The sequence below is a fragment of the Cordyceps javanica genome, chromosome 5 (assembly GCF_051103115.1).
Source record: "Cordyceps javanica chromosome 5, complete sequence".
Classification (NCBI taxonomy): Eukaryota; Fungi; Ascomycota; class Sordariomycetes; order Hypocreales; family Cordycipitaceae; genus Cordyceps; species Cordyceps javanica.
In genome coordinates, this window is record NC_139299.1 from 911,632 (window position 1) to 931,978 (window position 20,347).

Sequence of the window (20,347 nt, forward strand, 5' to 3'; positions counted from 1 at the left end):
AGACAATCATGGCCCCCGATTCGGCGGCGATGCCAGCAGTATGCAATATTTGAACTTATCGGTTGTTGCCGTTCGCGTTTGTAAGCGACTGGCCGGCTCGCCTCTACTTAGGCACGCACTTGCCGGCATTGCCTCTCCACCAAATAGATAGTAAATAACCCCCGAGATCCGGCTTCTTTCAAGCCTGCGCACCCTAGTTCCGGTCCTGAGAGTCTCTGCTGCACCACTTTGCCTCGCCGGCGAGGTTGTATCCTACGTTCATGTGGTATGACCCCAAGCACACGTTACCAGGTGCTGCGCCGGAGGCGCTAACAACTAACCCGTTTTCTTTGACTCCCAGCCTTCCGTCCTTGCTGGCTCCCTTGCCATTCGACATGTAGGATCACATATCATTACTCGACCAATTTCTGACTCTTTCCCCCCACGAAGTCATCCGTAATCAGCCATGGAGCCCGATTCCCAAGCTTCCGAAGTCCACCACCATACGCCATTTACCAAGGTCGAGGCGGGAATTGAGGCGCTTTTTGGGGGGGAGAAGCATTCCCATGCTCATGTTGGGCATGTATGTGATCAACTGCATCCTGAGCATCTCATCAATCGTTTCCACTCTTTTGCACCGGAAACCACTGGCGATGCAAAATGGTTCGTCGACGGCTGCTCCTACTTCTACGCCGTCTCTCAAGCACTCGAGCGTAAGTGGACCAAACACTGTGGCTTGGAACTGGGCCTTGCTTAACCCTTTGCAAAGGAGCCCAAGAAACTATCTTCATTCTCGACTGGTGGCTGAGTCCTGAGATGTATCTGCGACGGCCACCCTCCAAGAATTCCCAGTACCGCCTAGACGCCATGCTCAAGACTGCCGCGGAGCGGGGTGTAACGGTCAATGTTATTATCTATAAAGAAGTGCAGGCTGCGCTCACACTTGATTCGGCCGTGAGTAAGCTCGTTATAGATCTCGGTACCAATTTCGTGCTTACGAGTATGGCAGCATACCAAGCAGACTTTAGAGGCTCTGCATCCCAACATTCATGTCTTCCGCCACCCGGACCATGTACCCACTGGGTATGATGTCAAGTCAGAGTTCAAGAAAGCTTTCAAGGATCTTACTCACTTTGACCTCGCCAAGGCATCGCATGCCGCTGTTAAGGCCATCTACGGTGTTGCAGATGATATTGTGCTCTACTGGGCGCATCATGAAAAGCTCCTCATCGTCGACAACAGAATTTGTTTCATGGGTGGTTTGGATCTCTGCTTTGGACGGTGGGATACCAACAGCCACCCGATTGCAGACGCGCATCCTGGAGACCTGGATGCTATTATCTTCCCCGGTCAGGACTACAACAATGCTCGAATCTTTGATTTTTCAGGCGTTGGCAACTGGAACCAGAACAAGTGTATGCGGCGTACCATTCTTGTGTGCAGTATTCACGCCGCTAACTAATTACCTGGTAGTGGACAGAACACAGAGCTCGAGAATGGGATGGTCCGACGTGGCTCTCTGCATGACAGGCAGCATCACTCACAGCCTTGTTGACCATTTCGTCGACCGATGGTACGTAAAGCCAGCCTACTATTCTTCACTATTTTGATAAGATGTAGGAACTATATATACGAAGTCAAGTACAGCGAAAAGAATGGCGACAAGTATAGACCAATTGACACGCCAGATACAATCGAAGAGATTGGAAATACTGTGCACCAAGCCGTTGATTCTTTAAGGAAAAGGTTCACGAAAGGCCTGCGCGGCCTTCGCCGTAGGAAGGCCGCGATTAAAGAGGACAAGCTGAACATTCAACTTACTCGCAGGTCAGCTCTCCTGTTGAACTAGAGCCGTCAACTTTTGTTAACCGAAACAGCTGCACGCGTTGGTCCTCGGGCCATCGCACCGAGCACTCCATTGCCAATGCCTACGTTGATGCCATTTTAAAAGCCCGATATTACATTTATATTGAGAATCAAGTGAGTGCACTCATTATTCCGCAGCTTCGCAGTGCTCGTCTTGTGTCTTACCGATCCAAGTTCTTCATTACGGCGACAAGCAGTAAACAACACCCCGTGGTGAACAAAATTGGTGCAGCTATTGTGCAAAGAATTCGACGTGCTCACAAAAATAATGAGCGTTTCAAAATATGGGTCGTAATGCCTGCTGTTCCGGCCTTCGCAGGCGATCTCAAGTCCAACGATGCGTTGGGTACTCGTGCGATCATGAAATACCAATATAACTCCATCTCCCGCGGGGGTCATAGCATTATTGAGCGGCTCCAGCAAGCTGGTATTGAGGATCCGAGCGAATACATCAATTTCTACAACCTGCGCAATTTTGATCGCATCAATACCTCTACAACTATGGAAGCAGCTGAAATAAAGGCCGGGGTTGAATATGAAGAGGCCAGAAAAGAGCATGACGACCAGGTCGGCGCCAGTCGCTTGCCCCTGGGAGAGGGTACGGGTGGAAGTACGGGCTCTTATAAAAAGTACCAAGAGCAAGCGCAAACAGTCGTAGACAAGACAAAGGATTCCATCGTTGCAGCTTATATGGATGGACGAGATGAGCTCTCAGATTTTGCTTGGGACGGGAATCCGAATGCTGAGATGGATGCATTCGTTAGCGAAGAGCTTTACATCCATTCCAAACTTCTAATTGCGGACGATGACCTTGTCATTTGTGGCTCTGCCAATCTCAATGATCGTTCGCAGCTTGGCACCCATGATTCAGAAATTGCTGTTGTCATCGAACATGGTCCGCGGGTCTCTAGCATCATGGACGGTCAGCCGTACCAAGCCTCAAAGTTTGCTGCCTCTCTGCGTCGGGAGATTTTCCGCAAGCACCTAGGCCTACTCCCGCATCAGGATCCCGAGCAGCCCAATGCAAACTGGTATCCCATCACGGATGGTCTCAACGAATACGACTGGGACTCCCCAGCCGACGTCCTTGTCCGTGATCCGTTGCATCCAAACTTTGCTAACCTCTGGCGCGGCACTGCAAAGTCAAACACGGAAATTTTTCGAAGAGCTTTCCACCCTGTACCGGACGACACTGTGCGCACCTGGAAAGACTATGACGAGTTCTTCACCAAGTACTTCAAAACGTTCGCGGACACCAAGAAGGACGATCGCCACGCCAGTAAGAGGAGCACGGACGATGTTTGCGCAGGTGTTGGCGAGGGTGTCACACAAGATGGACAAAGAGATACGAGCAACGGCAAAGATGCAGCATTCAAGGAGGAGGAGGAAAAGGAGCTAGGCCAGGCCGAGCAGAATGTTCGGGTCCAGGAGGCGACTCGACTTGACCAAGACGTTGCGCAAATCGAAGAGGAGCAAGGGGACCCCGAGCAGGAGAGTAAAAAGGGGCCGGAGCAGCTTGAAAAAGTAGAGTATGGACACGTCGTCCGCAGCGAGTTCCCCGGCGGGATAAAAGAGCTCCGAGAATGGCTGGGCGGCGTGCGAGGCAGCCTCGTCGAGATGCCACTCAACTTTTTAGTCGATGTTAACGATATTGCCAAGACCGGGTTAATGCTCAACAGCTTAACGGAAGAGATATACACCTAGTCGAGCAGCTTCACACTTTTTAATCACAAGCCTACAGAATCCACGACTCCATGTTGAATACGTTTGAATGTATCAAGTTGTTATATAAACTCATGTGAAGTAAAGGAAGATCAAGAGGGAAAAAAAAGGAAGGAACAGGTAAAATACAGTACAGAATCGCACACCAGGCAGTATCAAATGTAACGAACACGGTTTCCCCAAAAACTCCAATTTGCAGTTATGCAACTTCTCCGAGCACAATGCAGTGCAAGCCAGAAGTGCACCAGTGAAGCCTATTCCATCCACCTCTTTCTCCAATCACATTCTTGGTTTCCTTCTTTCCTTCCTTCTTTCTTTTTGTGCATGTAAACCCTCGCTTTGCTTCTCTAACCCGTAGACGCAGCGGTACCCAAGAAAAGAAACAGAAAAAAGGAACAAGATAAAAAAGTCAACACCAAGCCGTCTTCCTGAAGAGATTATAAAGGCATGCGAATTGCCGTGGGACGGCGTGTGCGGCGCTTTCAATCAGCCTTGGTGTTTCCGTTGACGCCGCCGCCCAGAAGGCCGTCCTTGAACTCGCGCATGCCGCCAATAGAGTCGTCAAGGCGGAAGTGGCCGCCGCGACGACCCTTGCGAGCACGAAACCATGTAAAGGCACCGTAAGCGATGCCACAGACACTGAGGAGGGACAGAATAGGATGGTCGCGCAGGGTGACGCGGAGGTCGAAGAAGATCTTCTCGATAAAGGAGACGGTCAGCTTGGGCTTGATGACCTGGGGCCCGTAGACAATCTTGTCCAGTGTCTCCATGATGGAGGTGCGGCTGACGAGAATGTGGTTGCCAGTGACGGTGGTGTCCCAGTACTTGCGTCGGCCCTCATCATTGATAATGATGCGCTCGCCGTCCTTGTCCTTGATGTCGATGCCGTACGTGGTGCGAAGCCAGCGCTGCCAGAAGATTCCATCAACCCAAGCAAAGGCAACCTCTTTGCGGTTCGAGTTGTCCATGTTAATTCGGATCGACTTGGCGCTTCGCAGAGCACGCTCGTCGTTGCGATCCTCTGCTTCTTCAATTCTCATCTGCTTGGCATCTCGAAGCTTCTTGCGCTCCAACTGGAATTCTTGGATTTGGCGGTCCATCCACTCATTGGCGGCGCTCTTCATTTCGCGAAGCGAGGCCTGGATACTCTCCTGGTCGCCTTCCTTTCTCTCTAGAATTCCCAAGACGACGAGTTTGTTTTCCATGATCTGACGAGCATTGGTGGCGGTCAGCTCCGGAACGAGAGGAAGCCAAACCGATTTCATCCAATCCAAGATACGACGAACATCACGCATTTCGTTGGGCGTGAAAGGCGTGTAGTAGGTCGGGCGGCCCTCACGCGAGACAATCAGTCTCGGCCAGGTGGTGATCTTGAAGCGCTTGTAGAGCTCGGGATCGTTGGTCTTGACGAGCTTGGCATGGCCGATGAGGCTCAAGGGGAGTCTCTCAAGAGCGGCGAAATCCTCCGAGGTGGCAGCATGGTCGTAGAAATAGACAAAAATGACTTCTTCTGTCTTCTCAAGCTCCGCGAAGCCCTCGGCGTCGATGTCAGGAACACCGCTGGCGAGATCAATGGCACTGTCGGCATACTTGGTAAAATCACCGATGCCGCGAAGGCCGCGGTATTCAACTCTCTCGCCCCCTTTAAAGAAAAGGATGGTAGGGAAGGCCTTGGCATGAACATCCTTGCATAAGCGCTTCTCCTTGTCGCAGTTCACTTCACCGATGTTGAGCTTTCCACGCATAGATTTGGCGAGTTGCTCCCAAGTCGGCTGCAAGGCCTTGCAGTGAGAGCACCAAGGGGCGTAGAACTTGATAAACCATGGATCATGGGAGAGAGTAACATGCTTCTGAAACGACTCGGCTGTCAGGGAAACAGAAACACCATCTAGGTTGTAGTTTTCGGGTATCTTCTTCGGAGGTTTAGCAACCGCCGGCGCCTGCTTGACGGGCTTGGGGGCCTCTGTTGCACCTGGCTCGGGTAGCGGGAGATCCTTAGGGCGGGAGCCGGGCTTTTCCTCCTCAAGAGCCTTCTCAATCATCTCGCTCATCTCAGTGATGGTTCGCTGGCCAGTCAGAGACTTGACTTTCTGTCCATCCTTGAACAATGTAGTCTGGGGCCAAGCGTTGACCTCGTGCTCAGAACAAAAATCACTGTGAGCAACGCAATTCATCGCAGCGAATTGTAGACTATTGGATTCAACAACGGTTGCGGAATCATCGCCCTTGGGCCCGGCTTTCATGGTATTGTAGAACTCGTAAAGGGTCTGGTATACAGGCGCAAACGCTATGCAGTGGTGGCAGTAGGGACTAGGGAGTCGGTTAGACGGTCTACACAGCGATGGGGTCAAGGTTGGCTACCTGTAGTGCTTGACCACGGTAAACTTTGTCTTATTGACGTCAGTTGCCCATGTCGCTGGTGCGAATTCAGGCAGAGGTGGAACGGAGACGCCGCCAAACGTCGTCGGTTCATTTTTAGACTCTGCCGCAACGCCGATGGCAGACGCCGCAAAGAGAGCAAGTTGAAGTAGCCTCATGATGGGCTGCTTTGTGTCGGCTCTACTCGTTCGGGGATCGGTAGTGATCGAATCCTGGTAGTTTTGTGTCGAGAGACGGATGGTGTGTTTGACAACCGTTTGTGATGGGCTTTTTGGAAGCGAGCGCAATCCAGAATCGGCGAGGAATGGCTATGGTGAATGTTAAGCCGCTGTGGCGGCCAGTTGACGTTGAAAGCAAAATGTCGTCGTGGCGACGTGTTGAAAGAAATATGGAAAGAGGATCAAAGCTCGCATAACATGCAGAGGCAAAGCTGGCCACTCGTCCACGTAACTGACACTGTCAGTTGAAACCTGTGGTGGAGAAGCAGGAACCTCAAGAAAATTGCCAAAGGTTATGACTTATTATGAGCAGGCCAGGGGATACCAGTCAGGGAGGCGTAGATGGACGCTGCACGTTGAGGCAGTTTGGGGGGGCAATGTGGGCCGCGTACTGGAAAACCCACTAGCCACGTTGCGCATTGGCAATGTGGCTAGTGTACGACATGTGGCTTAGCTGTCACGCTTGGCAGCTGGCGCCTTGACTCGTGAACCGTTCCAGAGGTGTCGCTTGAACAAATGTACCATCCCGCGCATTCTACTGACATGGTGCTCGGTTCTATTGAACTCGATTGAACTTGTGCTGCATACCAATATTTGGTGGAACTCGGCCGCACACTGCTGGGACAACCCACCCTCCCCTGCCATGGATGGCCGTAGCAAGAGGCCGTTCAAAGAAGACACTTCTACTAGACTCGAATCTCTTTCGCGCTCAATAAGCCCCCCCAGGGCAAAGAAGCAGAAGTACTCTGACACTGTTCCTTCCCCCTTTCGTCTTACATGGATTCGGGACCTCGAAGAGGAGAGCAACAAAGATGCCATCACATTAGCCGAGCTGTTGGGCGACCCGTTGATCATGGAGTGCTGGAACTTTAACTTTTTACACGACATACCTTTTTTAATGGACGCTTTTGACCGTGACATTAGACCTCATGTCAAGGTTCATATCGTTCATGGCTTCTGGAAGAGAGAAGACGGAAACCGCCTCAATCTGTCTGTATGTGAATTGTGTGCCCATGAGCATACAAAGAGTGTAAATAGTAATGATCTACTAGGAACAAGCAGCGGCATTTCCCAACGTGCACTTGCACGTCGCACCCATGCCAGAGATGTTTGGAACTCATCATTCCAAAATGATTGTACTGTTTCGCCGAGATGACACAGCTCAGGTGATTATACACACAGCCAACATGATACCAAAAGATTGGACCAATATGACAAATGCCGTTTGGACATCGCCGATTCTTCCAAAGTTGAACACCTTGACAGAATCTTCACCCATGTCTAAAAATATAGGACCAGGCAGCGGACACCGATTCAAGTTGGACTTGCTTAGCTATCTCAAGTCATACGACAGGATCCGCCAGACTTGCGCGGCGTTGGTGGAGAGCTTGATGGGTTATGACTTTTCGTCTGTAAGAGGTAGCCTGATTGCGAGTGTTCCGGGTACACACCAAGTTCATAACGAGCCTGGTTCTACGACTTGGGGCTGGAATAGCATGGCCAATTGTCTACAACACATACCTTGTCAACAAGGACAATCGCAAGTGGTGGTGCAAGTATCGTCCATTGCGACGCTGGGCGCAAATGATGGATGGTTGCGCGGGACACTATTCAAGGCACTATCCAAAGAAAAGAGGACGAACGCGGCAGCACAACCACCGCAATTCAAGATAGTCTTCCCGACTGCTGATGAAATACGGGCTTCACTGGACGGGTACGCCTCCGGAGGATCGATCCATACCAAGATACAGAGCAAGCAACAGGGGATGCAGCTCAAATATCTTCGGCCAATGCTCCATCATTGGATGGCAGACAATGAAGCAAAAGATGGTAAGTGAGGGAAACGGTTCTGTCAAACACAACTGCTCATACTTGGTGCTCAACAACGGCAGACAATTTTCGGGATGCTGGCAGAGATGAGGCAGCCCCGCATATCAAAACATATATTCGCACAAACGAGGGCAATACCGTTGATTGGGCTTTGGTAACGTCGGCAAACCTGTCGAGGCAAGCGTGGGGGGAGGCAGCCAAGCCGAGTGGTCAGTTTCGAATCGCTTCGTGGGAAATCGGGGTGCTTGTTTGGCCATCGCTGTTCAAGGACAAGGCGATTATGAGGAAATGCTTCAAGACTGATACACCGGAAATATGCAAACAGCAAAGTCGACCAGACGAGGCAGAGACCACGGTGGGACTACGAATGCCATATAGCTTGCCCCTACGCAGGTATAGTAGAGATGAGACGCCATGGGTGGCAACCATGTCCCACGAAAGGGAGGACTGCTTAGGACAGCGCTGGATACTGTAGCGCGCGCGCGCAGACAAGACCATGGTGCGTTGGGAGCACCTGTGTGGTGTATTTTCGAGTCATGCGAGAAATGCCACGACGACGAGAGCTGGCTATAACGGACGGCGCGCGGTGGGGGTGGTTGGCGGCAAGCCCACGACGACAAGCTCGGGGGGGGCAAGGCGATCTGCAAAAGCTGGCGCGACAGGGCGCGCAAATAAGATGCAGATGGTTCCGCGGATACCGATGTCCGCTAGAGGAAAGCCTCTTTGGGGTAAGAAGCCTGTTTGGGGTAAGACGGGTACGACGTCGGGAATGCGGCGCCGTCAACTTGTCACACCGATGTTAGCGAGCCTCGAGCATGCTGCAAAAGTTCGGCAGGATGGCTGGGTGAATGGATGAATGATGGATGGATGGATGGATGCTAATTAGCCCTCGCGACAGCCATCCCTACCTCTTCTCCTCAGAGTTGCCAGCCAACCAAACGGATCGACTTGGTCACCGCCAGCGGACCTCGAACCACGAACTACCAAAATAGTATAGTGGCGCCGCTACGGATTCAAGCAAGTCGGTGGGCTTGAAAAAAGCCTTGCTTTCGGCTTGCCTGTTGCCTGCCTAGAATATATACTTTTTTTCTTCTTCTACTTCCAACGTCCGCTCTCCGTCCAATGTCTCTGTGCCTTGTCTGCACCTCTAGCCGAACCTTGTCAATTGAAATTTTCTCCCACCCTCACAACTCTTCCTTGCATCCCATGTCAATGCCCTTGTCACGGCCACCGTCGGCCCAACAATGAGACTTCCCAGACTTTGATAAAAAAAAATCTTCTTCTTTCCCTTTCTCTCGCAGGTCCATTCCAGACCAACAAACGAGACATAAATTTAGTCAGCGCTCTCTCCCATAGCCTCTGCCCCGGCCAACTTTGTTTGCCTTTGAGCGGGAAATCCCCATTACACTTTGCCATTATCAACGTCATCGCCACTTTTTTTTTCTTCGACAACCCCCCCCCCCCCCCCCGGGAGCTTTCCCTGCTCCTCCTTTCTTCCCCAAATTTCAATTTTGTGACTCCCTCTCTTGACCTATCAACGGCCTTTTTTTTTTCCTATTCTCGGGTTTTCTCGAGCTTCAAATTTCAATTGACCCTCGCAAACTGCAGACCAACAACTCTCGTCATACATTACAACTCACCATGAGTCTCCCCAAGCCGACCGGTTCCGGCCACCGGATCGGCGGTGGTCTTTCCGCCTCGTTTCGAGCTTCCTCCCCGCTCGCCGAAGCTCTCGCCCGCGACATTGCCGAGTGCTCGGACGACGACGTCGACGTCGACCACAACGCCGTCGAGGAGGGCGGCGGCGGCGGCGGCGGCGGCGGCGGCGGCGGCGGCAGCCACGATCACCACTACGGCAGCTTCAGCAGCACCATGTACCGCCGCCCGTCCGGCGTGGCGTACGGCGCATCCCGGCCCGTCTTTGACCACCGCAGCCCCGACGAGCCCGCCATGACGCCCATGGAGCGCAAGCAGTCCCGCCAGGCCGAGCGCAGCCTGCTCCGCGACAATCACATCCTGCCGCCCAAGCACCCGCGCCACCACCGCAGCCAGGGATTCGCCGCCCGCCTGTACCGTCGCCTGTTCAGCACAAAGGTGCCCGCCCCCGCCGACGACGAGAGCCGCGACGATGCCGGCCCCGATGATGATGATGATGCCGGCCGCCCCCGCCCCCGCGGCAACGGCAACGGCGAGACGGCGCCCCTGCTGCATGGTCATCGCGGCGACACGACACCGACCGACAGCGACAGTGAGGACTTGGAGCAGCAGTGGGTAGACGCCGTGTCCAGCGGCCGCATCCGCACCACCTGGCAGCGCGAGACCCAGACCGTCGTTACCTACTGCGTCCCCCTCATCACGACGTTTGCTCTGCAGTACTCCATCAACGTCGCCAGTATCTTTGCCGTCGGCCGGATCGGTAGGATGGAACTCGGCGCTGTTTCGTGTAAGTTCCCGTCTTCTCGTCCCCCCCCCCCCCCCCCCCAACACCCCCCTGCCCTCCCCTTCCCGGACCGCACCATTCAGCGCAAAAGAGATCAATCGTCTCCCCCCCCCCCCCACCCAGTGGCCAACATGTCCAACGCCATCACCTGCCTGGCCCCTTTCCAGGGGCTAGCGACGAGTCTCGACACCCTCTGCGCCCAGGCGTACGGTTCCGGCCACAAGCACCTCGTCGGCCTACAGTGCCAGCGCATGGCCCTCTTCCTGCTCTCCCTGTCCGGCCCGGTCATCCTGATCTGGTGCTTCTCGGAGCAGATCCTGGTGCACCTCGTGCCCGAGGCCGAGACGGCCCGCCTGGCGTCGGCGTACCTCAAGGTGTGCATCGCCAGCATCCCCGGCGTGATCCTGTTCGAGTGCGGGAAGCGCTTCACGCAGGCGCAGGGCCTCTTCCGCGCCACCACCTACGTGCTCCTCGTCGCCGCGCCGTTCAACGTCTTCGTCAACTGGCTGCTCGTCTGGCGGCTCGGGTACGGCTTCATCGGCGCGCCCATCGCCGTCGCCATCACCGAGAACCTCCTCCCCGTCCTCCTCTTCCTCTACGTCCGCTTCGTCGACGGCCGCCAGTGCTGGGGCGGCTTCAGCCGCCGCGCCTTCTCCAACTGGTGGGTCATGATCAAGCTGGCGCTGCCCGGCATGATCATGATCGAGGCCGAGTGGCTCGCCTTTGAGTTCATGACCCTCTTCGCCAGCCGCTTCGGCTCCGAGTACCTGGCGGCCCAGAGCGTCCTCGGCACGCTCACCAGCATATCCTACCAGATCCCCTTCCCCATGTCCATTGCCGCGTCGACCCGCGTCGCCAACCTCATCGGCGCCGGCCTCGTCGACGCCGCAAAAATCACCGCCCGGGTCACCTTTTGCCTCGCCGCCTCCATCAGCCTCTTCAACTTTGTCGTCTTCGTCGTCTTCCGCTACCACCTGCCCCTCCTCTTCACCAACGACGAGAGCGTCATCGCGCTCGTCGCCCAGGTCATGCCCGCCGTCGCCGTCATGCAGGTCTTTGACGGCCTCAGCGCCGGCGCCCACGGCCTGCTGCGCGGCATCGGCAAGCAGGCCATCGGCGGGCCCATCAACCTCGTCGCCTACTACCTCGTCTCCCTGCCGCTGTCCGTCGGCCTCGCCTTTGGCGTCGGCATGAAGCTCGAGGGCCTCTGGATCGGCGTCACGGCCGGTCTGGTCATTGTCTCTTGCATCGAGTACCTCTACCTCTGGAAGACGGACTGGAACAAGGCTGCCGACGAGGCCGCCGACAGAAACGCCACCGGCTAATCACCACCCACCCACTACGAATTGCGTCAAAGATGAGGACGAAGAAAGCACAAAGATCCACCAATACAGAAGAGAAGACCAAAGGAATGAAAGAATGAAAGAATGGAAAAAGAATGACGTTTGAAAATCTATCAACGGTTGATTTTATTGCCAGCATCAGAGCGGTTTATTTGTAATTTGTAATTTGATTTTTTTTGCTTCTTCTTTTTTGCTGCGAAAACGCTCACACGGAAATGGGCGACCGATTGCATTGCGCTGATGATACCCGATTCCTCTTTTGGTGGTGGTCTGTCTGTTCGCTTTTGCAGGCCGTTTTGCCATTTTACTACCTACTCACGACTCATTTCTACTGCATGTACGGAGTATGCGCATACATGTATGGGTACTCGTTCGTATCTATATAGCCTTGACCGTTTTGGATCCTAGACCTCTTATAGAGAGCAAACACTGTTGGCAATGTCAATGAAATATTTCGTACATTCTTCTTTCCGCCTTTGCATCAGTGCAGCAACTCCCAAATCTCGGTCACGTCTTTTGAGTGCACTTGGTTCTTATCTGGTTTTTATTCCTACAGAAATAACCCGAAACTAAAGACTTGATAATTTCACAACATCGGCAAACGAAACCATTATCAGCGAGTCCGGTTTAGTAAATCAAAAAACAACAGACACCAGGTTCCCGATAACTCTTTAATCATCTCTTTTTGAGAAAGATGTTCTTTTGTCCAAACTCCCACTCCGCAAGGTAATAGCATTCATCTTGCCCGAGAATAACATGCATTCTTCCATTGACCCAGCATCTTTCCCACCAATTGACACTGTAGATTGGAAATCAACCACTACGCCCTCTCTCTCTAGCTGAGCATGGAATGCGTACGGATACCCTTGGGACCCAGTTCACTTGTTTTCGTATTAGTCAAAGGGGATTCTCACGGACGCGGCGAGGATAAGAGACTCACTTGTAGTCGACGCGGCTTAGGCTCATCGTACGTTGAGCCTCAATGGACTGCGTATCCATGTTGGAGTGCAGGCAAAAGGCAATTCTGGCAGCAACCTGCGCGCCAAGGAACATGGACTCCTCGAAACCCGCCTTGGTCCACTCGCTCAGGTAGCTGGGCATAGCGGCTAGCTTGATTGAAGTAGGTGTCTGGCTGTGGAAGTGGTGGCTAGCAGGACCGGCCGCTTCAGACCCTGCCTGCGGTGTGCCCAGGGCTTGGTGCTGGTTTAGACTGGCAGTGGTGGCAGCCTGGAGCAGCGGGTTGACGCCTCCGGACTGCAGCTGGTGGGGAGCTCCATTGAAGGAGCTTGTGGGGGTTTGAGCACCGGTACCAGTCGGTGTCGCCATGTTGGAAGGCAGCTCAGAGGTGAACATGGTCGCCGTGGACGGAGAAATTATATGTCTTGCGTGGAGCGTGGCCAGGATGTTCTCCTTGAGACCACGGAGGCGCGAGCCATTGCCGACAAAGACAATGTTGTCCCAGCAGGGCGGGCGCATGTACATGTCGTCAATACCTTGGACTGTGCGGTAAATAGCAGTGACTATACGATCAATCTCAGACCGATCAGCAAATGTGAATCGCTCTAGGCCGACTTCGATGTCCTTCTTGACGCGCTTTGCCCGATATTCAGGGGTATCATTGGACGAGTCCTTGGGCGCCGCGTCCTCGTCAGGCTTGGAGGCATCTCCATTTGTGGCCAAAACTTGGGGCTCTTCGGGCTTAGGTTCCTCTGGCTTGGGCTCCTCTTTCACCTCAGCTGCTGCCGCATTGTCCGTCATGGCGACATCAGGAGCTGTGCTACCCTCTGCTGTGGGTGCAGCAGGTGCCGCGGTGTCTGTCGTAGCCGTGCTCTCGGAAAGTTTCTGGTCGGTGTCGGCACCAGCAGGCCCGTTCTCCTGGGTCACCTCTTTCGGGGGTTGCTTGGGTTCGGGAACGACAAGCTCTTGGACGATCTCCTCGTAGAAGAATGTGTTGTGGGTTCTCTTGCTATTCGGAAGTCGCGCAGGCCTGGCGGGAGCCTCCTCTTGCTGCGTTTTCGGCTTTCGTCCTGGCTTGGCCTTTTCCTTTTCCTTGCGCGCAAGAAACTCCTTTGTTTGCCCACTTGTGACGATTGCAGCCACATCTAGAACACCGTCATCCTCGGATTTCTTCTCGTCGCTTCCTTCCTCGTCGTTCGTAGGGCCTTCAGGCTTGGAGGTCTCGGGAGCCGCAACTGGGGCGAGAGGCTTGGTGGCAGAAGGCGCACTCGGCAGTGCAGCCGCCGGGCTCAGGACAGGAAGCTCGAAGAGGCTATCTGCCGTTGCAACATAGGGCAAGACTTCGCAGATGGTGCTCTTCTTCAATTGCTCAGCCATGTCGTGTGTGAAATTCTGCGATGCCAGCAGCTTCTGGAGTCTCTGCGTAAAGGCTTCGCCTCCGGAAAGCTGATCGTCCGCAGCGGATGCCCCAACGTCGATGTGGTTGACAACACGACCGTCGTGGATGGCGGTAACGTCGACCTTTTGGTAGCCAATATCAATAACCGTCATGTTGGGCCACTTAAGTCCGTACTGGGTGGCGATGCCGCTGTGAATTATGCATAGTGCAGGCGTTCTTGTCTTTTCAAAGACGTACCGCGCAATGGCCTCCGCATCGGGTCGCGTCCATTGCGGCGACGCCATGAGCATGATGGGCGTGTTGTGATATGTGGTGGTGAGGAGGCCATGAACGTGGTCGAGGAAGGCGAGGAAGGCGTCCATGTGGACAATATGGCCGGCTGCGTGATTTCCATGTTAGTGCTCGTTTCACAGCAGTCGCCCCGTTCCAATTGAGCTGCGCACGACGGATGGCGACCTACCGCGGATGGGGTATACGGCGCCCTCGTCCGAGTCTACATCCTCGACCCATTCCTCTTCCTCGGCGCCGTTGACAATCTTTTTGCGGCTATAGGTGTGATACGGGCGCCATTCATCGCCGTCCTTGAACATGCGCGTAGGGATACGATGCGTCGGCAGCGTCAGCTCGCTGCATCCGAGTTGCGCAAGGGTCGTCTGGCTGCCGGGGCAGATGATCAGGATCTGCTCCTCGCGCCATTTCCCTGAGCTCGACATGGTGCAGAATCGGAAGCTGGAACAGAATACTCGTCCTCCGCTCGAAACAAAAAAAAATTGGCGTCGTGCGCTCGACGGGGAAGGGCGGGCTATCGGAAATTCACTGGTCGCTTTTTGGCGTTCGAGTCTGGATGGTGCCGCGCTTGCGTCGCGAGAAACAAATCCACCAGGCAATCGCGAGGCTAGTAGGAGCGAGCTTTGACCAAGGGTGGCTGTGGCTGCACGGCGAAACCTGTGGCGCATTGGCCGTCTATGAAATCACGTGACCTCATCCAAGCTTCTGGCCTTGCAAGAAGAATCCTTTGTTCATTAAATCTCTAAACAATTTCAATAAGCTTATTCAGGAGGGACTCATTGTATTCACTGCTTGAAGTGAAATCTAAATACGTAATAGTAATAATATGTAATCGTAGACAGCATGATATTTCCCCATCCCAGCAAACAGATAACCATTTCCATCTTTTTCCTCGGCCAGATTTGAAGCGTCGCACCAGAAACGCAAAAACCCAATAAAACCCTAATATACGTCAACTAGATCATTATAAGTGTAAGTCCCAAGCCAAGGCCCGCCATGTAGAGGGCGATGGCTTGTAGAAAAAATTCGAGCGCAGAATGTGACCTGGCATATTCGAAGCGCGCCATCACCACGGGCGATGAACGAAATGAAGGATGCTGTAAACGATGGTGAAGAAAAAAAACGCCAAAGTATGAACATGAAGTAAGGAAATAGGCTCTCCCAAAACGCCCCACCACGAGGAAAAAAACGCACCGCCAATCCCTTGCTACTTGCTGCTGCTTCTTCTGAGCTTCGTTCCTCATACCCAATCATATTATAGTTGTACAACTCCGTGGAGGAGTAAAGTTGCGGATCAGTCTCAATGAAACTGTCCTCGTATCGAAATCTAGTCCTCATGCGACAGTGACAGCCGTGGGTGTGGTGTCTCCATTATGACTGTCGACGGGGTCCAGCTCCTTGTTCTTTTTTTCGTGCTTCTTTGGTGTTCCTTCATCAGTAAGGTCACCGGACATTGAGTTGGGGCGGTCAGATGTAGGCGTAGTTGGCGAGGAACCGTCGTAGCTCCAGCGGTCATCGGTGGCACCAGTATAGATAGAGGAGCTGTGCTTCTTCTTGATGGAAGCAGAGTCGGATCCATCTGTGTGATCATTGTGGGGAGTACTTGGGTGGCTATCGCCGTCATCTATTTGAACCAAGTTGTCAAAAGCCATCATGGCGATGAAGAGCTCATCGTCGCCGAATGACTTGCGAGTATCAGGGGTTGTCTTCTCGGCGGCGGGAATCTCGCGTGAGCTGCGGAGCTCAAGCTTCTGAGGCTTCGAGTCACTTTTGGCTGAAATCTGAGAGAGACGCATGGTTCGTACGGTAGTAGGCTCCATAATGGAGAACTCGGCATGCATGAGCTCAGAGTCGGACATGTCAGAGATGTCCTCGTCATCGCCATCCATAGCGGCGTCGCTATCCTCGGTCACATCAACAGTCGGCCGTGACTTGTTGCGAGTGCTGGCATCTTCTTCTACATCCGTGGCCTGGGCTGGAATGGAAAGTGTGTGCGCCTGGTGCACACACATCTCGTCCCCCTCGACCGTGGAGGGACGGATTCCAGAAGGCCCGTCTTTGACATCGTCAGGCTTGGCCGGAGATGTGCGTTTTGCCAGATGAGGAGGCTCCGCCGTGGTGGCGTCCATGACACAATCGCTAGAAATGTCGGCAGCTTGATCATCTTCGACTTCCTGGGAGACGGGGTTGGGCTCCGCATCGACGACAGCCTCTTTGTCAGTAGGGGCGGTAAGGCAACTGTCGTCATTGCTACGAGCCTCGGGCTTCACAGACATGGCGGAGAGGCGGTCGCTGCGCAGGATCTGGCCAATGTCAGAGACATGGCTGAGTCTAGCTTCGTTGACATCGCCGGTGGATTTGACTTCGTCAATAGCACCTTCGATAGAGTCGTTGGCAGCATCGTCGCGCAAGTCGGCTTCACTAAACGCCTGACGCAGAGGGCTCTTGACGCTGAGAGTGTCACTAACGCCTTCACTCTTCATGAGTCGGGAGACGCGTGCTGGGCTCCGGCGAGGCAGAGGGGGAGGCACCCGCTTGGCGATGGTCACGACGTTGCCTCTGGCCTGGATCATGCGCGAGGCGACAGCTTGTGTTCGCGTTGGTTGAACGGCGGCAACTTCGAAAACGACGGGCTCCTCATCGTCTTCCTCCAGGTCTTCGTCATCAAAGTCTTCTTGTTCTTCCTCAGAGGAAGGAACCCTGGAGCTTTGTGAGGACTCCTCGGCACCCTCGTGAATAGCCGTCTCCTCTGGCTCCTCGGCGATGGCGGGAGTCTTGGCATATTCCTGGCTGATGTGTGAGAGCGAAGACATGTCAACGGTTGTGTAGTCGACGGCTTCCTTGTCCAGTGATGGGCGTCGGCTTCTCTCGCCACTATCGCGAGGGGCGGGGCTGGGGGACCGGGTATCGGTTTGGGTTGCGACGTCGGTGAGTTGGCTCTTGATGGTGCGGTTAGACATGCATGAGGCACGGTTGCTTCGAGCCATGGATTCTATGCTCTGGCGGCTGAACTTTGAGAATCCCGGACTCATCGGGCCGTTGCCAAAGTCAACCTGGCTGGAGGCAGGGCGCAGGCGGCTACCGGCTTCCCGTATCTCGAGGCCAGCCATCTCGAGGGCCAGGATACCGAAAGGATCGGGGTCGTCGGCCTTGGGGACGCCGAATCGAGGCGAGACCGGGGTGGCAGCCCTTGGTGTTTCTATCACGGCATCGCCAGGAGCAGGCTGCAAGGCAGTCTTGTCGATGACGGCGGCGTCAAAGTCGGTCCTTCCCTCGGCCATTTTAATGACCTCGAAGAGCGGTCGAGACTCTTGGACTTGGCGGGAGACATTGCCGGCGAGAACGTCCATTTGTGTAACTGGGGCGTTGTAGAAGCGCTCGTTTTCGTTGGCTCTCTCGGTAAGAATGCATCCGTTGAGGTTGACGGACTGGTGCTGACCGCGGGCCTTCATGTACGCCAGAACTGTGTTGTCGAGGTCCTTCCAGCTGATGCGCTTCTCCTGCGATTCCAGAGGTACCGAGGGGCCGTTGATGAGACTAACATCTTCGCCGAGGGTAACGCGGGACCTGGTGATGGCTTCGAGGGCGGCCAAGTTGCTCACGACGAGAACGCAGTCGTAGATGTCGACTCCAATGATGAAGCTGAGAGTCGGCGTGTGAAGCATGATGCCAGAAGGCGGGGACCAGGTACCGTCTGACTTGCGGGCGATGAGGATGCCAGAGCCACCAGATCCAGTCATCCAGAGGCCACTTCGCATACAGGTAAAGACGGCAATACCGGCCGCATTTTGAATGACCCGTTTGGGGATCTTTTGGGTCGTTTTAGCGGGAGATGATGGAGGCTCTGAGGAATCGGGCGGTGGTTCGGAAGCATCGGTATCGATGGGATGCAGGTAACCATCCACTAAACGCAACGCAACCGTTATTAACATTCAGAAGCCTTGCTGTTCAAGGGCCAAGGCGGGCTGGGGGAGGGAGGGAGAAGGTAGTGCGCACCACAAAAGGACTTTAGTATTCGAGCGGCCTTGTCACATTCCTGGTCGAGAGTGGCTGGCCAAAAGGCCTCTCGCTTGATGCTGCCATTGTTTGCCCGGATCGTGTCGATGGCGGCCAACGGCTCGGTTGACGGCGCGGGGCTTGAGACGGATCTAGCACCCCAGCCGAACAGGCCGTTGCTCTTGGAGCCGCCCGAGGAGGTCCTCTTGTCCCACGAGGGCAGAAAGGAAGAGACGCGCTGCATGACGGCAGCGCGGGACGGCGTGCGTCTCTCTCTGCCGTCAGCTAATAAGCGCGAGAGCCCCGAGGGCGAAGAGGAAGCGCAAACGAGGGCAACAACGGGTCAGCGGCGCGTGAATAGTGCTTGGAGCGGTGGTAGGTCTCGAGGTCGGGGTTGACCGCGTTGGGCAGAATGGAGAGAGAACCGATGATGGACTATTTCGTTTCGACGACGAGAGAGAGAGAGAAGCTGGGTCGAGGCGAGAGGACGAGAGGCGTGGCGCCGCCTGGGAACAATACAGATGCGCCGAGACTATTTGGCGGGTGATTTTGTTGGTTGCCGGGCAGGCAGGTTATCGGTTGACGGCTGTACCATTCACACGCCCCCCCTTGGCGCATGAACAGAAGAGGCGACGACAGAATATGTTGGTGAGGAGGATGAGGGGGAGAAGAGCCGGTGATGCAGGCGGTTGTCGGAGAGGGGGGAGAGCGAAGGGCGGGTGGGAAGAGAAGCGGGAAGCAGGTATAGAAGAAGAATGAGAAGCGATTTAGAAATTTGGGGGGGCAGGGGGGGTGGGCAGGACAGGGCGTGAAGCAAAGAGATGGTGTGCAGATGTCATTGGAAGAAAAAAAGGCGTGGGCCTGGCTGGACTGGCTGGACTGGCTGGACTAGACTTGGGCTGGACTTGGGGCTTAAGAAAGGAAAAAAGAAAAGGAAACAAAAAAAAGAAAAAAAAAAGAGGGCGGCACGGCCACGGTTGCTCTTGTCGAGAACGAAACCAAGGATTGCTGGGATACTTGTATGTAATTTGTACGGATACCTGGCCAGGGAATTACTAGCAGGGGGGGCGCTGGCCAACACGCAAAAGGATGCCAGTACTGACTCTGACTCTCTGAGTACATGATCCCCGGTTTTTTTCTTGTGTGTTTTTTTTTTCACCTCTTTTTCAAGACGAACGGCAGGTTGATCAGGGATGATACTGTTTGGTTCAGTTTTATGCGTACCGGTTGGGAGCCGGCGGGGTGGACGGGAGGGTTTGATTTTCATGATTCGGGTGTTGCGGAGTGGCCGGGAGAGTGTTGGGTGCCAGTGCCTCTACTTGCTCTACTGATTACCTTACTTACTGGTACTCTGTCCCTGGGGCTACCTACCTAGGTACCTACCAGTACATACTGAGTACCTAGGTAGGTACGGATTGTCAGGTATTGCAAATACATTGAGCAACGAGTCCTAGGCCAGTTCATTCTAACAGAGAAACTGACAAGCTTGACTCAATCTCCATCTATTCGTCTGTTTCTTCTTTTTTCCTCTTGCCATGCTGCACAAGTAAGTAGCATCCAGCGTCTGGTAGGTAAGTAAGTAATGCTGTTACTTGCTCGGTGCAGCATTTCTTCCCACTGGCTTGAGCGCCGCAACCGGATAACCCCCCCGCTCACTACCCTGTCGTCCCCTGCCAGGCCGCGCCCCAGCAGCCCCTGTGATGCCTGTGACCCCTGTAATCCGCCGAGACAGTCTGGGCTACCAAGCGTCAGGTACTGGTAGCCTGTAGGCAGGTCCTTGGCGAGTGCTGAGTACACGACTTACCTTCCCTACCTACCTACTTAGATACCAGTACATGCTCGCATCAATACACGCCCGTATCAGCAAGTATGGCGTACTGATATTCATTAATAAACAGAGCCTTGCATGCATCTCTTAGCAGCGTTGCGT

General features: G+C 54.2%; 5 protein-coding genes across 5 annotated transcripts; 2 read left to right on the forward strand and 3 right to left on the reverse strand.

The window, feature by feature from the left end:
- Positions 1 to 445: 445 nt before the first annotated feature.
- V2A60_007522 (uncharacterized protein) lies at positions 446 to 3,549 on the forward strand (the record flags this gene model as incomplete). The annotated part of the gene is made up of 6 exons (XM_083258806.1): positions 446 to 692; positions 749 to 933; positions 989 to 1,394; positions 1,453 to 1,552; positions 1,600 to 1,806; positions 1,857 to 3,549. 6 exons carry the CDS (start codon positions 446 to 448, stop codon positions 3,547 to 3,549), a joined length of 2,838 nt encoding a protein of 945 aa, XP_083114932.1.
- Positions 3,550 to 4,049: 500 nt separating this feature from the next.
- Positions 4,050 to 6,104, reverse strand: V2A60_007523 (uncharacterized protein; the record flags this gene model as incomplete). Its single annotated transcript, XM_083258807.1, has 2 exons — positions 4,050 to 5,877; positions 5,929 to 6,104. 2 exons carry the CDS (start codon positions 6,102 to 6,104, stop codon positions 4,050 to 4,052), a joined length of 2,004 nt encoding a protein of 667 aa, XP_083114933.1.
- Positions 6,105 to 9,635: 3,531 nt separating this feature from the next.
- V2A60_007524 (tyrosyl-DNA phosphodiesterase-domain-containing protein) lies at positions 9,636 to 11,759 on the forward strand (the record flags this gene model as incomplete). The annotated part of the gene is made up of 2 exons (XM_083258808.1): positions 9,636 to 10,437; positions 10,558 to 11,759. 2 exons carry the CDS (start codon positions 9,636 to 9,638, stop codon positions 11,757 to 11,759), a joined length of 2,004 nt encoding a protein of 667 aa, XP_083114934.1.
- An 853-nt stretch (positions 11,760 to 12,612) lies between these two features.
- Positions 12,613 to 14,846, reverse strand: V2A60_007525 (uncharacterized protein; the record flags this gene model as incomplete). Its single annotated transcript, XM_083258809.1, has 3 exons — positions 12,613 to 12,658; positions 12,718 to 14,512; positions 14,594 to 14,846. 3 exons carry the CDS (start codon positions 14,844 to 14,846, stop codon positions 12,613 to 12,615), a joined length of 2,094 nt encoding a protein of 697 aa, XP_083114935.1.
- A 909-nt stretch (positions 14,847 to 15,755) lies between these two features.
- Positions 15,756 to 18,661, reverse strand: V2A60_007526 (uncharacterized protein; the record flags this gene model as incomplete). Its single annotated transcript, XM_083258810.1, has 2 exons — positions 15,756 to 18,325; positions 18,418 to 18,661. The coding sequence occupies 2 exons, from the start codon at positions 18,659 to 18,661 to the stop codon at positions 15,756 to 15,758; spliced, it is 2,814 nt and encodes a 937-aa protein (XP_083114936.1).
- Between the last annotated feature and the right edge of the window lie 1,686 nt (positions 18,662 to 20,347).